The 14,534-nt window shown below is 45.1% G+C and overlaps 1 protein-coding gene across 3 annotated transcripts in view; it reads right to left on the reverse strand.

The window, feature by feature from the left end:
• Positions 1-14,534, reverse strand: part of tbc1d8 (TBC1 domain family member 8) — a 59,873-nt gene that overhangs the window by 13,487 nt on the left and 31,852 nt on the right. For all 3 annotated transcript variants that reach the window (XR_013791381.1, XM_079518329.1, XM_079518330.1), the window contains exons 7-15: positions 14,124-14,321; positions 12,632-12,787; positions 9,888-10,038; positions 8,383-8,597; positions 6,756-6,873; positions 4,466-4,751; positions 2,607-2,766; positions 2,359-2,457; positions 1,207-1,275 (exon numbers count right to left, since the gene is read on the reverse strand). Coding sequence is in view for 2 of the 3 variants with exons in the window: in XM_079518329.1 (XP_079374455.1) it covers positions 1,207-1,275; positions 2,359-2,457; positions 2,607-2,766; positions 4,466-4,751; positions 6,756-6,873; positions 8,383-8,597; positions 9,888-10,038; positions 12,632-12,787; positions 14,124-14,321 (1,452 nt within the window). In the remaining variant the exon portion in view is untranslated. The remainder of the gene's footprint in view (positions 1-1,206; positions 1,276-2,358; positions 2,458-2,606; positions 2,767-4,465; positions 4,752-6,755; positions 6,874-8,382; positions 8,598-9,887; positions 10,039-12,631; positions 12,788-14,123; positions 14,322-14,534) is intronic.

The raw sequence follows: 14,534 nt of genomic DNA on the forward strand, positions 1-14,534 counted from the left end.
CAAATTACGTTAGTTTTGTGAATTAATTTACTTTTACTGCGTGGCCCCAGTGCCCCCCACAAAATGACCGGAACTACTTAATATTGACCAAAACCAGAGCAGAACTCCCACCATGGGACTCGGGCATTCAATTAATACAGTTGCAACCACTATATTAATGGCAAGTATTTCATACAGCTTAAGTTTAAAACATCAGAACTATCCCTATAACCACAGCCGCAAGCACGGGAGCAGCGCATGTTCGGACTACCGGGACTTCAGAGTTATTATGGGCAGTCCCCGTTCAAACACCCACATCAAAACAACACATACAGTAGCACATAACACCAAGACAATACAGAAACATGAGGTCCCCACTGTATACAGAGCCATCCTATCGGCAGCCATCCTAATCGGCATTAAACAAACAGGTTTGTTTAACAAACAGGTTTGTTTAATGACGCGATGGCTGAGGGGACAAAAACTCCTACTAAAACGGACCTTTTTCCATGGCAAGGTTCTGTATCTTGTAGTACGGTAGTTCACAGATGTTCTGTTAGGAGCAGTGCTTCTGGGGACCCCCCCAGGGGTCCTTGAGGGGGGTTTCAGGGGTCTCCAGCTAAATTTGTTTCATCTGATGTTATAGAGCGTCGCAGTCCCGCCCCCTTTCAGAACGACGTGTGGCCCAGGAAATAATTCCCCATTCATTTTCCCCATAGGCTTTTCAAAAAGTATTTATTTAAAGACGTTTACGCCACGGACAAAGCCAACTCGGCTTGTGACAAATCATGACAATAAACACAATGTTTTGGACCGATCAAATAATTGGTAAGAAGAAAAACTAGACAAAAAGTGTTGTACGTTGCCTTTATTTTCTTCTTTCTAATTATTTGATTGGCCCAAAATATTGTGTTTATTGTCATGATCTGTCACGAGCCGAGTTGGCTTTGTCCGCGGCGTAAAAGTGGTACAGGTGAAGAATTACATAACTCCATCGATTATAATTCTTTCTTTCATATTGATCAAATACGCTGCAGTGTTTTGTCCCAAATGGGCTTCCGTAAAAAGGAGAACGGGCCCCTGTCCTATCTTTCCGATAGCGGTCTGCGGCCTCGACATGAATAGGTTTTGAGAACAACTGTGTTTGAGTGAGTGAGGTGTGGAGGGCAGGGGTATGGGTTTCGTTTTGAGACTAGACTACCGTTAAGTATACAAAGACAACAGTACCTTGAAGAGGTCAAAGACATCAGCCAGGTCCTCTGGAGAGATGGACACATCAGGGGTCACCACCCTCAGCTGGTGCAGAGACAGACAGAGAGAGAGAGAGAGAGAGAGAGAGAGAGAGAGAGAGAGAGAGATAAGTAAAGTAAGTGATAAGTGAGTCTAACAGTAGAATATCCAAAGAAAATCAATAATCTGTACATTGAAACTATAAACACTATGGGATGCCAGGTCAATAATGACCTGGCATCTGTGTCTTCGTAAACTGCTGTCTAAATTACATTTTTAGCCTTTGCATAAGCCTGCAAGGTAGTCGAGGCTAAGGCAAGTCCTATAAGGGCTAATGTGCAGCCTGAATAGGTGAGTCTTCAGACTACGGCAGGAGATTGGGAGTGAGTCTGCAGTTCTAATTGCAATGGGGAGTTCATTCTATAGTTTGGGATTGTCTAGAACGTGTGGAGCGTTGTTCCAGAGCTTTTAGCGAAGCTTCCCTGACAACTTTAACTTCCCTTATGTTTCAGCCAAGCTCTTTGAACTGTTAATCAGCTTTGGGGATGTTTGGACCCAGATGTGTCGCCCATCAATCAATGCTTTGCCTGCTCAGTTTCTGTCTGTAAATGCAGTCTTCCACTGTTCAATACTCTCTGCCGCCGATGCCTCTTGAATTTGACCGATTCCCTTTCATGTCTCAAGTACAGGAAAGCAGCCCTTCCCCCCACCTCCTCTTTCAGACTTGCCTGCCATATGACGTCATTTCTGAAAGCCATACGTTGGAGGGGCTAAATAAAAGTCCACTAATAATTAGTGGCACTGAGAAGGTGTAGGCTGAAGCCCAGGCTTATTTTGCCTACCCTTTTTGAAAAGTAACTGAGTAATTAATGTCGCTAACATTAAGAAAGGGCACATGTTCAGTGATGGATAGATATACAGTTAGGTAACTGGAGAGAGACAGACAGACAGAGAGAGAGACAGACAGACAGAGAGACATACAGACAGAGAGATACAGACAGAGAGAGATACAGACAGAGAGAGATACAGACAGACAGAGAGAGAGACAGAGATAGATACAGACAGAGAGAGATACAGACAGAGAGAGATACAGACAGACAGACAGACAGACAGACAGACAGACAGACAGAGGGGAGAAAGGATCCTCACAGCGTTCTCCTTGGTGGTGTCTTCATGTGCTTGAAGCACCTGGATTCTGTGTCTGCATCTCAGCCTCTCCACCTGCCTCACCGTCAAGTCTCCAAATTTCTGGAAGCAAGAAAATAATCTGTACTTGAACAAATGTGTGTGTGATCATTTCCAACAGTGACGCGCGCGCACGCGCACACGCACACGCACACGCACACGCACACGCACACGCGCACACGCACACGCACACGCACACACACACACCTTACCTCGTATGAGTCATTGATGAGCTCAGTGATATTTGTGTGTACTGCAGGGGGCGCACTAGTGGGGGTTTCCTCCAGAGCAGGCTGAGGAGAGAGGAGAGGAGACGGCGAAGAAGAGGGCGGCGCCGGTGACTCCTCTTCACTCCTCACCTGGTCTAGAAAACTACAAAACAGATCGATCCCATGACAGCGGGATTAGAAAACTACAAAGCAGATCACATGACAGCGGGATTAGAAAACTACAAAGCAGATCACATGACAGCGGGATTAGAAAACTACAAAGCAGATCACAAGTCATGACAGCGGGATTAGAAAACTACAAAGCAGATCACATGACAGCGGGATTAGAAAACTACAAAGCTTATTGTTATTGTTTGTTTGCATATTGTGTCTAATATTTGATTAATTTATTCTATTTTTGAATATGTATATTTGTATGTACCTTTTATTTCATTGTTAATGGTACAAGATACTCTGGGGGGGAGGGAGGGGTAAAAAAAAGTTCAAGAAAAAATTGTATGCTATTTTTGACTCATGTGACTTGAAACATTAAAAAAGAAAACTACAAAGCAGATCACATGACAGCGGGATTAGAAAACTACAAAGCAGATCACATGACGGTAAGATTAGAAAACTAGTCCAGACCATGACGATTAGGGACAACAGCACTGGCTTTCTTTTCAAACGCTTCCGTCATACAGTCTGAACTGGAGCAACGGAAGCTCTGATCATGAGTAAACGATAAAGCGGAGCCTTCTCCCCACTTCCTTTTCGTCTTTAAAGTCGCGCAAATGTATCCTAAAATAAATATAAGCATAATATCTAAGCATAATACAGTAGCTTGTTGCTTAGCAGAAGTGAAAAAATAAAAAAATAAAAAATGAAAAGATATTTAGAAAAAAATATTTTCGTGAACGGAAATGGCAGCTTCCTTATTTGGATTTCGGGAGGTGTAGTCCCAGACGGGAGGTGTAGTCCCAGACGGGAGGTGTAGTCCCAGACGCCAAGCACTCGTTTCTACATCACTCTGGGCAGTGCACCCCGTGAGATAGCGCCTGGTGCGTCGCTAAATGTGCTCCGCTGCTATAAATCGCTGAGCGCTCTGATTCTAAGGATTAAATAACCCTGGGCGTATAACGTGTTAAGCATAATAACAATATCATTTGAAAATGTATCTCTCGTCAACAAATGGGACCCAGCGGCTGGCTTTTTCCCCATTGCGGTCCTTTTCATAATTCAGTGTTTTAGCCAAATCAATGCGTATGTGTGTGTGTGTGTGTGTGTGTGTGTTGACACTACACACACACGCAGAAGAACTGGGAGGCGGAGGCGCGGGGGGTGCGCTGCCCGGAGTGATGTAGAAACGAGTGGTTCGCATCCCAGACTCTATATAGAGCGTCGCAGTCCCGCCTCCTACCCTGGACCAGGAAATGAAACCCAATGCATTTTTCCCATAGACATTTCTTAAAGTATTTATTTAAAGACGGTTACGCCGCGGACAAAGCCAACTCGAGTCGTGACAACTCATGACAACACAAACAATATTTTGGACCAAACAAATAATTACAAAGAAGAAAAACAACAAAAAAAGTGTTGTAACCTGCCATTTTTTTCTTCTTTCTAATTATTTGTTCGGCCCAAAAAATTGTGTTTGTTGTCATGATTTGTCACGACTCGAGTTGGCTTTGTCCACGGCGTAAACGTCTTTAAATAAATACTTTCTGAAATGTCTATGAGGAAAATGAACGGAGAATCATTTCCTGGTCCAGGGTAGGAGGCGGGACTGCGACGCTCTATAGCATTCAGAGATTGTGGAAAAGTTGTCTGGCTACGCGGGACTACACAACAACAAACAAAATCACCTGGTGAGAACCATGAGGGCCTGTCCGTCGTCGGCGCTGGCGCACAGCTCCTCCGCGTTGGCCTCCAGCACGGCGAGGCCCAGCTGGAAGATGGCCTTGATGCCGTGCAGGAAGAAGCAGTCGACCACGCACACGGCGCTCCGGAAGGGCATGACGCTGAGGAAGAGCGTGAGGAACCAGGAGAGGGAGACGGACGACAGCGGGGAGAGGTCGGGGATGTGCTCGGCCAGCACCGGCAGGCGCTCGCGGATCAGCTCCTCGAACACCGACTGGTCCACCTGGGCGCCTGGAAAAGACACAACGTAATGTCGCTGGTGGCTGGAAAACCTAAATAAATAATAATAATAATTTTCAGAAAATGGAAAACAATACCCATGTTCTAATGCAGGGGTTCTCAACCTGGGGGTCGCGACCCCTCTGGGGTTCGCCAAATTATTGTGGGGGGTCCCCAGATTATAAAAAAACGATTACAGCGATCCCATTTTATATCATTAAAGGACCTAGAGACGTCCAAGGCACGTCCCGGTTTTGTTAAATGGTTATAAAACCCACAGACAGACTTAACCACTTTCAAACGTGTAGAACAGCTATTTTCGCTAGCTGTGTCATAGGACAAAGTATAACATTGTAATGGAACTAAACAAAAAAATATATGAAGATACAAGGTTTCAGCCCAACAGCAATGATATGACATACAAAAGAACACACAAATCACGATAGACGAGAGTTAACTACGTTAACCCTGGCATCCCTATTGTGGTCATGTCATTATTGCCTAAAATTAGGCCTCTACGCTTAAAGGACCACTTCACCACTTTTCAACCTATCTTCATATAATAGGTCCTCACTAATAATCTTGAAAAAATGGCGCAATTGTTTTCTACTCGGTCTGTGTCTCATAGGAGGGCTGTGGGCAGTTCAGAAACCGTCTTCCAGTGACATCATCGATGGGGAATACAAGCTAATAAAAACTGCAGGCTTTCTAGTCCTGAAAAGTTGCAATGCAAAAATGGTAGCCATCGTTCTCACGATAATGAAAATCTAAACATTTTTGTAAATAAATCTCGTTTAAAAAATAATCTGCCTAATGATGATGTCACTGGAAGACGGTTTCTAAACTGCCCACAGCCCTCCTATGAGACACAGACTGAGTAGAAAGAAATCGTGCCATTTTATCATGAATATTAGTGAGGACCTATTATATGAAGATAGGTTGAAAAGTGGTCCTTTAATGTGTATAGGATCAGCCGTATGACCAAGCAGAAACCAGGCCAAAGTGTTTAGGTTGGCACGCTATTCAGATGTGAATAACGACGTGTATGTACGTATTAGAATACTGTGCTTTACATAAAACAAACCCAACATTAAATGTCATTCCATATGCGTAAACCATTCAATGGGTAAAAATGTATTTCTCTATTCTTGGCACCACTACAGAGGAACTGTACCCACAAACTTTGTGGGTACTTTGTGGGAAATTGCTCGGAAAGTGATTTTAGAGTGGCTTAAAAAAACATTAGTGTGCAGGTAGTGTAGTATGTCACCTCCTTCACGTTTCAATACGCTTTTATATAATAATTAAAACGGAATACACAGTGCCATTTCATTTTGCTCCTTGTATTTATATATGGTTTGCATTCCGTATTTCACAGTTTGTCTTTTGTTTGGTTTTCTTGCTTTATTGTGTTTTTTATTATTATCTTTGATGACTTATGCAACAACTGCATTGCAGTTGACTGATTAACAGTCAAATAAAACCATGCACGCACGCACGCACGCACGCCACTGCCATTTCAAAGCTACAAGTACAAAAGGCACACGACCAAACATCCGCCTTCCAACAGACATTTAAAAGGAAGAGGACATTGTCTCAAATGCGTGCCGTAAATAAACGGCTGCACAAAGCACAGGAAGTTAGCCATGTGCTTCAGCGGCTTGGCTGTGGTCCAAAAGCCTTGGGGACCGTCGCAATGCTTACATTTATACTAGATTTTCTGAAAAACCGATCAGTGATGCACTGGTGCTCAAACATGTCAAAAATGAATTTTCTAGATTTGGCCGCGGAACCCCATCTGAAAATATGTTGTTCCAGGGACCTCCCAGAAGCAAATATTTGAGTTAAAAACGTTCACTGTGAAAGAAGATATATTCAAGATTTGCACACATTTTCAAAAATAGGAGATCTAGTATAACAAAATGCTTAAAACACCTAAAGGGGTTCCCGTCCCTGCTGGGAGCGCGGGGCCTCACCTATGACCCTGACCTATGACCTATGACCTATGACCCTCACCTATGACCCTGCGGTTGAAGTAGTCGGGCAGCATCCTCTCACACACAGCGACCAGCAGCCAGAAGGCCTCTTCCTCCTTAGCATAGAGCAGCAGCACGGATGCTAGGATGTTCATAGACTGTAGGGGGAGAGAGAGAGACAGGCACGGATGCTAGGATGTTCATAGACTGTAGGGGGAGAGAGAGAGACAGGCACGGATGCTAGGATGTTCATAGACTGTAGGCAGTGTAGGGGGAGAGAGAGAGACAGGCACGGATGCTAGGATGTTCATAGACTGTAGGGGGAGAGAGAGAGACAGGCACGGATGCTAGGATGTTCATAGACTGTAGGGGGAGAGAGAGAGACAGGCACGGATGCTAGGATGTTCATAGACTGTAGGGGGAGAGAGAGAGACAGGCACGGATGCTAGGGTGTTCATAGACTGTAGGGGGAGAGAGAGAGACAGGCACGGATGCTAGGATGTTCATAGACTGTAGGGGGAGAGAGAGAGACAGGGAATGAGAGAGAGACAGGCACGGATGCTAGGGTGTTCATAGACTGTAGGAGGAGAGAGAGAGACAGGCACGGATGCTAGGGTGTTCATAGACTGTAAGGGGAGAGAGAGAGACAGGGAATGAGAGAGAGAGAGACAGGCACGGATGCTAGGATGTTCATAGACTGTAGGGGGAGAGAGAGAGACAGGCACGGATGCTAGGATGTTCATAGACTGTAGGGGGAGAGAGAGAGACAGGCACGGATGCTAGGATGTTCATAGACTGTAGGGGGAGAGAGAGAGACAGGGAATGAGAGAGAGACAGGCACGGATGCTAGGGTGTTCATAGACTGTAGGGGGAGAGAGAGAGACAGGGAATGAGAGAGAGACAGGCACGGATGCTAGGATGTTCATAGACTGTAGGGGGAGAGAGAGAGACAGGCACGGATGCTAGGATGTTCATAGACTGTAGGGGGAGAGAGAGAGACAGGCACGGATGCTAGGATGTTCATAGACTGTAGGGGGAGAGAGAGAGACAGGCACGGATGCTAGGGTGTTCATAGACTGTAGGGGGAGAGAGAGAGACAGGCACGGATGCTAGGATGTTCATAGACTGTAAGGGGAGAGAGAGAGACAGGGAATGAGAGAGAGACAGGCACGGATGCTAGGGTGTTCATAGACTGTAGGGGGAGAGAGTCAGGGGTCCTTGGGGAAATGATTTTTGAGCGATGGAAATAAGCGAATTAGCATAGCCCCATTCAATTCAATGCAATTCAATGCAATTCATTGAGGGCTTATGGTAGGGGAAATAGCCAATAATGTGCTTTTGCACAAAATAACACCTGGACCTCTTTGGTGGGGACGTAACAACTACAAATAACGGTAAGAAAGCCTTCTAGTATGGAATTCTCCTTTAACAAGTGAACAGATCCCACTGCGTGAAAAGAGGAGTTAACGGGCAATTATGGGCACTGTATTTTTCCCGTAAACCTCAAGTTTAGAAGACATATACAGTAATATACGGTAATATACAGGTGTGATGGTACAATTCGTGAGTTTACCGGAGTTTGTTGGAAAGTTTAACGGGAGTTTCCTGTAATATACACATCCGTATTCCATGCTTTTTGCGCAGTGTCCATCCCTGGCATACAGTACCTGGCAGTAGCCGATCTTGGGGTTGCGGTGGGCGTAGGCGGTGAGGACGCGTCGCAGGGCAGCGATGCCCGTGGGGTTCTGGAAGGCCGGGTGGTCCGGTAAGGAGCGGTGCAAGTCTCTCTCGATCTCCTCCGTGGCCAGGCTGCTGTGACCCATAGACTTCTGGACCAGGTCTGTGTAGTAGTCCCTGTGGGACGCCAGGTCCGAGCACGCGTCTACAGGACGGAGATTTGACAACTTGGGGTTTAGTGGGCATGTTTAATCTAGACTAGCCAGACCCCCCACACACACACACACACACACACGTTGGCCACTGTTTGACAACATCGGTATCAGCTGTTATACAGCTGATGAATTCCGATTCATGACCAATTTCAACTGATGTCTCCGACTTAGCTTAGGCGACTCACAAATGTTCAAAAATAGCCGGTCTCACAAACGCCATTTACAATATTTTTGCACGACACTATTGCACGATAAAAAGGCTTAAATATCTCTCGTTACTTACTTACAATAGTAGCAGGGAGGGCTGCTACTATTTTCTTTGCTATTAGGAAGCACGTTTATTTTTTTGTAAAAAAGTATTAATGGATTAAATAACCCTGGGCGTTTAACGTGTTAAGCATAATAACAATATCATTTGAAAATGTATCTCTTCAACAAATACTTTTTTACTAAAAGAAAACGTGCTTCCTAATAGCAAAGAAAATAGTAGCAGCCCTCCCTTCTCCCCCCTCCCCCCCTCCAAGGCCTGCCCTCAGCTCTCCACTCCGTTGGCTCGCGTTCAGACATGGTGGTGAGATCATAGTCTATTTGTGCGCGCTCTGAAATCTTGTCACTCTGGTTTTTACATTACATCAACATTCCACTCCACCGAAATAGTGGTGCTAGGAAATGAGCATGAGGCCGCAGAGTGAATTAACCCATGTAGGCCTGACGTCGAAATTAAAAAGAAATTCAGTTTTCTGAAAGACCTTATGTTTCTGTATCAGTCGTGCTCAATATTTCGTGTCAAGGACCCCAAAAATGATATGTAATATGCCTCCGCCCCCCCCCCCCCCCCCCCCCATCTGACAATATGTTTCCCCAGAAGCAACATGGGAAACATTTTCACGATTTTTCAAAAATAGCAGACCTACAAGCTCGTAGCGAGCTTGTAGATCTGCTATTTTTCAATAGCAAGAAAGTATAACGTAACGCTTAAAACACCAAAAGGGGTTCCCTCCCAAAATGGGTTAATCCAGCTTTTGGTTACCGTCCACAAACTTTGTCTTAAAACAAATAACATTACATTCCCATTGACAATGAATGGAGAATTTTACATCATAGTGTCTGAGCAAATATAGTCATAGTGTCTATTTTACGTCATGATGATGTACGATGATAAGAGTGCCCCCCACTTCACACGGCTGTGATTTTTATATTGTCTAATAAAATAATCAATCAATGCTGATGTGTGAACACAAACGCAAATACTAGTGTACACACACAATACACACACTCACCAGACAAGGTCATCCAGAGCTCCCCCCGTAGCGACTCGGGAATCCCCATGGAAACCAGCTTCTGGATCTTCTCCGTGCGGAACATGTGGACCCCTCGCCCAAACTCAGAGAAATGATCGTCCCACAGCCTCTCCTTCACCTGGTCTAGGCTCTGCAGGACGGAAACACACTTGATTGATGTATTTTAATTACAGTTTGCAGAATTACAGTAAATTTCAAGCACAACTCAATACAAAAAATGTCAACTGCAGTGAGTGGACGACACCATAAAGCATTACACTTGTTTATAAGACGCACACACACACACACACACACACACACACACACACACACACACACACACACACACACACACACACACACACACACACACACACACACACACACACACACACACACACACACACACACACACACACACACACACACACACACACACACACACACACACACACACACACACACACACAGCACTCTCTAGGGGGTGCGCGACATGAAAAGGCTAATGGTGGTGCCATGGGTTTATTTTAAATATATGAACATATTATGGCAGGTATATGCAGAAAAAATGCCATATTCAGGTTCATATGTGCATATACAGTATGCACATATGTGGATATAGGAATGTGGATATATGTCTCTATATACTGTAGCTTGTGCGACATATGCAGGCGAAAAATGTTAATAATAAAGCCACTGTACTACAGCATCACAAAAGCTTCAAAAGTAGCAGATCCAGAAGCTCGAACCGTTTTGAGTTTGTAGATCAGCTACTTCTGCAAAAAAAATAATGATATGAATCCTGAACAGTTTTGGTTTCCACCCAACAGGGATGACATTCACACACCCACACACACACACACACACACACACACACAAGCACACCTACCAACCAACACACTACAATCCTCAGTCTGTAATAGTCTCCGATTCTTACGGGTCCATTTGGTTACATGTTGTACGCTCTCAGGGTTAAATGAACACTGAGGATTCTTACCGCACACGGCTAATATTGCAGTATTAGTGACTCACAAAGTGTCTTGTCAGCAGGTTACAGATGTCTGCAGTTGAAGGTCATGTCACTCAACACTGTGAGTGTACCCAGAGATCAATGGAGAGATAAATAATGGATGCCACACACACCCCCACCCCACCCACCCCATGTCCACACACACACACACACACACACACACACACACACACACACACACACACCCACACACACACCCCCCACCCGCCCCATGCCCATCCACCTCCACCCAGTTTACCCCTTCAGTGTAGTCTAGGAAACATAACCAGGTACATCTACAAAGCGGACATTTATTATAAAACATTAGAAACACCTTGTTGGATTTGCCATTTGAACTAGGATGAAGACACGGACTAGATCTGTGGATTCAAATAGTAAAATCAACAGGAAGTTGACATTTTTATAAAACAAATAAAAAAAACAAAATTTAAAATAAATCATAATGTTATGTCAAAATCCACTTTATTTAAGTATAAATCTCTTTTTTATTTAGAGATTTATAATTTTTCTGTCTTCACAGAATCAAAGGTGTTATGGTCATGATTCACCAGGATCCTGGATGGCTTGATTCTAGGCTTAAAATAATGAATATAAATATTTTTAGTAAATATCTATGGGAAAAAATAATGGCAGATTTTTCAGTGGGTCCAGAAAACCACGCCCACTGCTATGCTCCACTTGCCTTTGTATGTGTGATAAGAATGACTTATCACACATACGCACACATACGCACAGTTCCACTGTGCAATGCAGGTCAACTACTACACAACTAACCTCGCCTCACCAGGCTTTCCACCTCGGAGGAAAGCCTGGTCTCTGTTCCAAAAGTGCTGTGTGAACCGGTCTGGAACGGATGATATCACTACGTCATGTAGTATTGTTTTGTAGTCATCAGGCAGGAACAATCAAACGGAACTTCCTTTTCCCTCAAACCGGAAGAATAACAATAAAAGCTCTTGTAGCCTGCAGCTTTTATTGAGAAAAATCGGTTTGAGGGAAAAGGAAGTTCCGGAAGATTGATGACTAAAAAACAATACTACAACATGACGTTACGATATCATCCGCTCCCGACTGGATCATGAATCCGAAATGGAATGGTGCCCAGGCTACTACACAACCCAAACCTCTACCAGATCTTAACTGAGATTTAAGCTTATAAACGATGGTGCATCTTGCTGATCTTCTAATCCAGTAGATCACTTCTTGTAAATTAGACGAGGGACTCTACAGCAGTGTTAATTTTGACACCAAACAGATTTAGTTATAATAACACACCATTTAATTTTAGTCCTATTTTAGTCATCTGAAATTGTTTAGTCTTAGTCTAGTCATAGTCGACTAAATATCGAAATCTTAATCTTTTAGTATTAGTCTTAAGGTACTTTCAGACGGGCATCGATTAACACAGACATTGTCGCCTGGATCAACGACAGCTCTGCTCATGAGGGGCGCGACAACGCAAGCGAAAAGAAGAAGCTCAACAGAATCCAGGTCTAATCCGTCTAGTCACGACGGGCGTGTGCACGAAATGAGCACGCGCGCGACAATTTCCCGGGACCGCGGCCACGTAAATACGCTTGCGTTGTCGCCCCTCGACTTCTTGAAAATGAATTACTAGGCGCGTTAATGGCTGCCCTTCTGAAATGACCGTGGCTTACGTCAACAAAATTAACACTGCTCTACAGACTGCTGATCAGCACTAAGCGGGTCGCACCTTGGCGTCATCGTTGTCGGGTCCAGTCTGGCTCTGATGGAAGGCTGTCATCAGAGCTTCGCTGTTGACGGTGTTACGGAGAGCCTGCTCCTCCGCCTCGTCGTCGTCACCGAAACTGGTGTCGTAGTAGAAGGTGTAGTACGGAGCAGGGGATCTCTGAGGAGATAAACCAAGGATTGAACCAGTTCGGTTATTTTTTTCCCCCCACCTAATATTGAACCAGTTCAGAGTGAAAATTCCACTGAAAATGAATTGGTTCAAAACCCTAAAAGTCGGTTCGGAACAGGAACCAAAAAAAAAGGCTGCCGGTTCCGTAAAAGCGCCAAGGTTCCAAGAATCTAGAACGGAACGAGTTCTAGAACCAAAGTTCTTTTGGTGGAAAAGGGGCAGTGGCGTGCACAGATAGACACTAGGGGGTGCCAGAGCACGGGGGCCATTAGAAGGTGTAGTAGGGAGCAGGGGAGCTCTAGATCTGAATCCTGAAAAGTAACAGTTTGGACATACAGTACGAGGTTTCCACCCAACAACAGACGATATATACTGTACAATGGATTTTAAGTAACCCATTTTGGGCGGGAACCCCTTTTGGTGTTTTAAAGCACCAAAAGGGTTCGACTCCCGAGCCCGACGGCCTTTGCCGCGTGTCACTCCCCATATCTCTCCCCCTTTCCTGACTGACTACTGTTCCCTATCAATAAAAGGCATAAAAAGCCCCAAAACAAATCCTTAAAAAAAGGATAGAGTGCATACAGGGCGCGACAGCCCCACCCCCTGCTATTAATTTCAATGGAAGTTGCTCAGTGGCGTTTTGAAGCACCCGGGAGAACGCTCTACTTTCCGCATTTGCCAAACAACATCTGGTGCTAACGAGCGCTCACTGTTAAACCCCAGCTGCGCAGGGTTTCCTCATGCTAAATGCAGTTCCAGCTTTGACCAGTAGGCTCGACGGCTTCAACGTTGGCCAGCCGCTCTGCATGGGGGCTTGGTCTGAACTCGGAATACAGTATAATCTAATCAAATAGAAACACCTGATAGCCCAGGGCAGATTAGATAGGATAGGATTAGAAAGTGGGGTCGACTCCAGGGAACATCAAGGTTCCTTGGGTTGGTTCCAAATGGAAATGGATGAACCAACCAGGTCTGTAACTCTGGGCTGAGGCCCCTTTTACACCAAAAGAACTTTGGTTCTAGAACTGGTTCCGTTATAGATTCTTGGAACCTTGGTGCTTTCACGGAACCAGTTCCAGTTCCAGTTCCGAAGCAACTTTTAGGGTTCTGAACCAATTCATTTCCAGTGTAAACACTCTGAACTGGTTCAAAAGTAAGCGTGCAAAAAGAACGGAACCGGTTCAACCCCAGTGGCGAAAGGGCCTGAGAGCCGCTCCAAATGGAACCGAGCGCTCGGTTCCATTTGCGCGCTCTCAAAGAGTTATCGTGGGTGTCCTTGAAATGAAGGTGATGGGTATACTATAGCGCGTCCGTCCATACATACCAGTGCTCTCTTGCCGTGCGGTTTGCTGCGGAACATGGAGTGCTTCCACTGCAGCGTGCGCAGCCTGGCGTTCATGCTGTCCACCAGATCGTCACGGTCCTGCAGCTCGATCAGCTGGAAGGCCTTCTTGCTGCGCACGCTGACGATGACCGGGTTGGGCAGCAGGCTGGTGCTCTCCGCCTTCTCTATGGACAATACCTGGTGGTGGCAAAGAACATAGATGGACACAAGAATGACACACGTATCATTAACCCATTCAGAGCGGGAACCCCTTTTGGTGTTTTAAGCATTGTTATACTTTAGCTATTGAAAAATAGCAGATCTACAAGCTCATAGCGCGGCACTCAGTGCCACGCTACAAGCTTGTAGGTCTGCTATTTTTGAAAAATCGTGAAAATGTGGCGCAAATCT

This window comes from Electrona antarctica, assembly GCF_951216825.1.
Source record: "Electrona antarctica genome assembly, chromosome: 13".
NCBI lineage: Eukaryota > Metazoa > Chordata > Actinopteri > Myctophiformes > Myctophidae > Electrona > Electrona antarctica.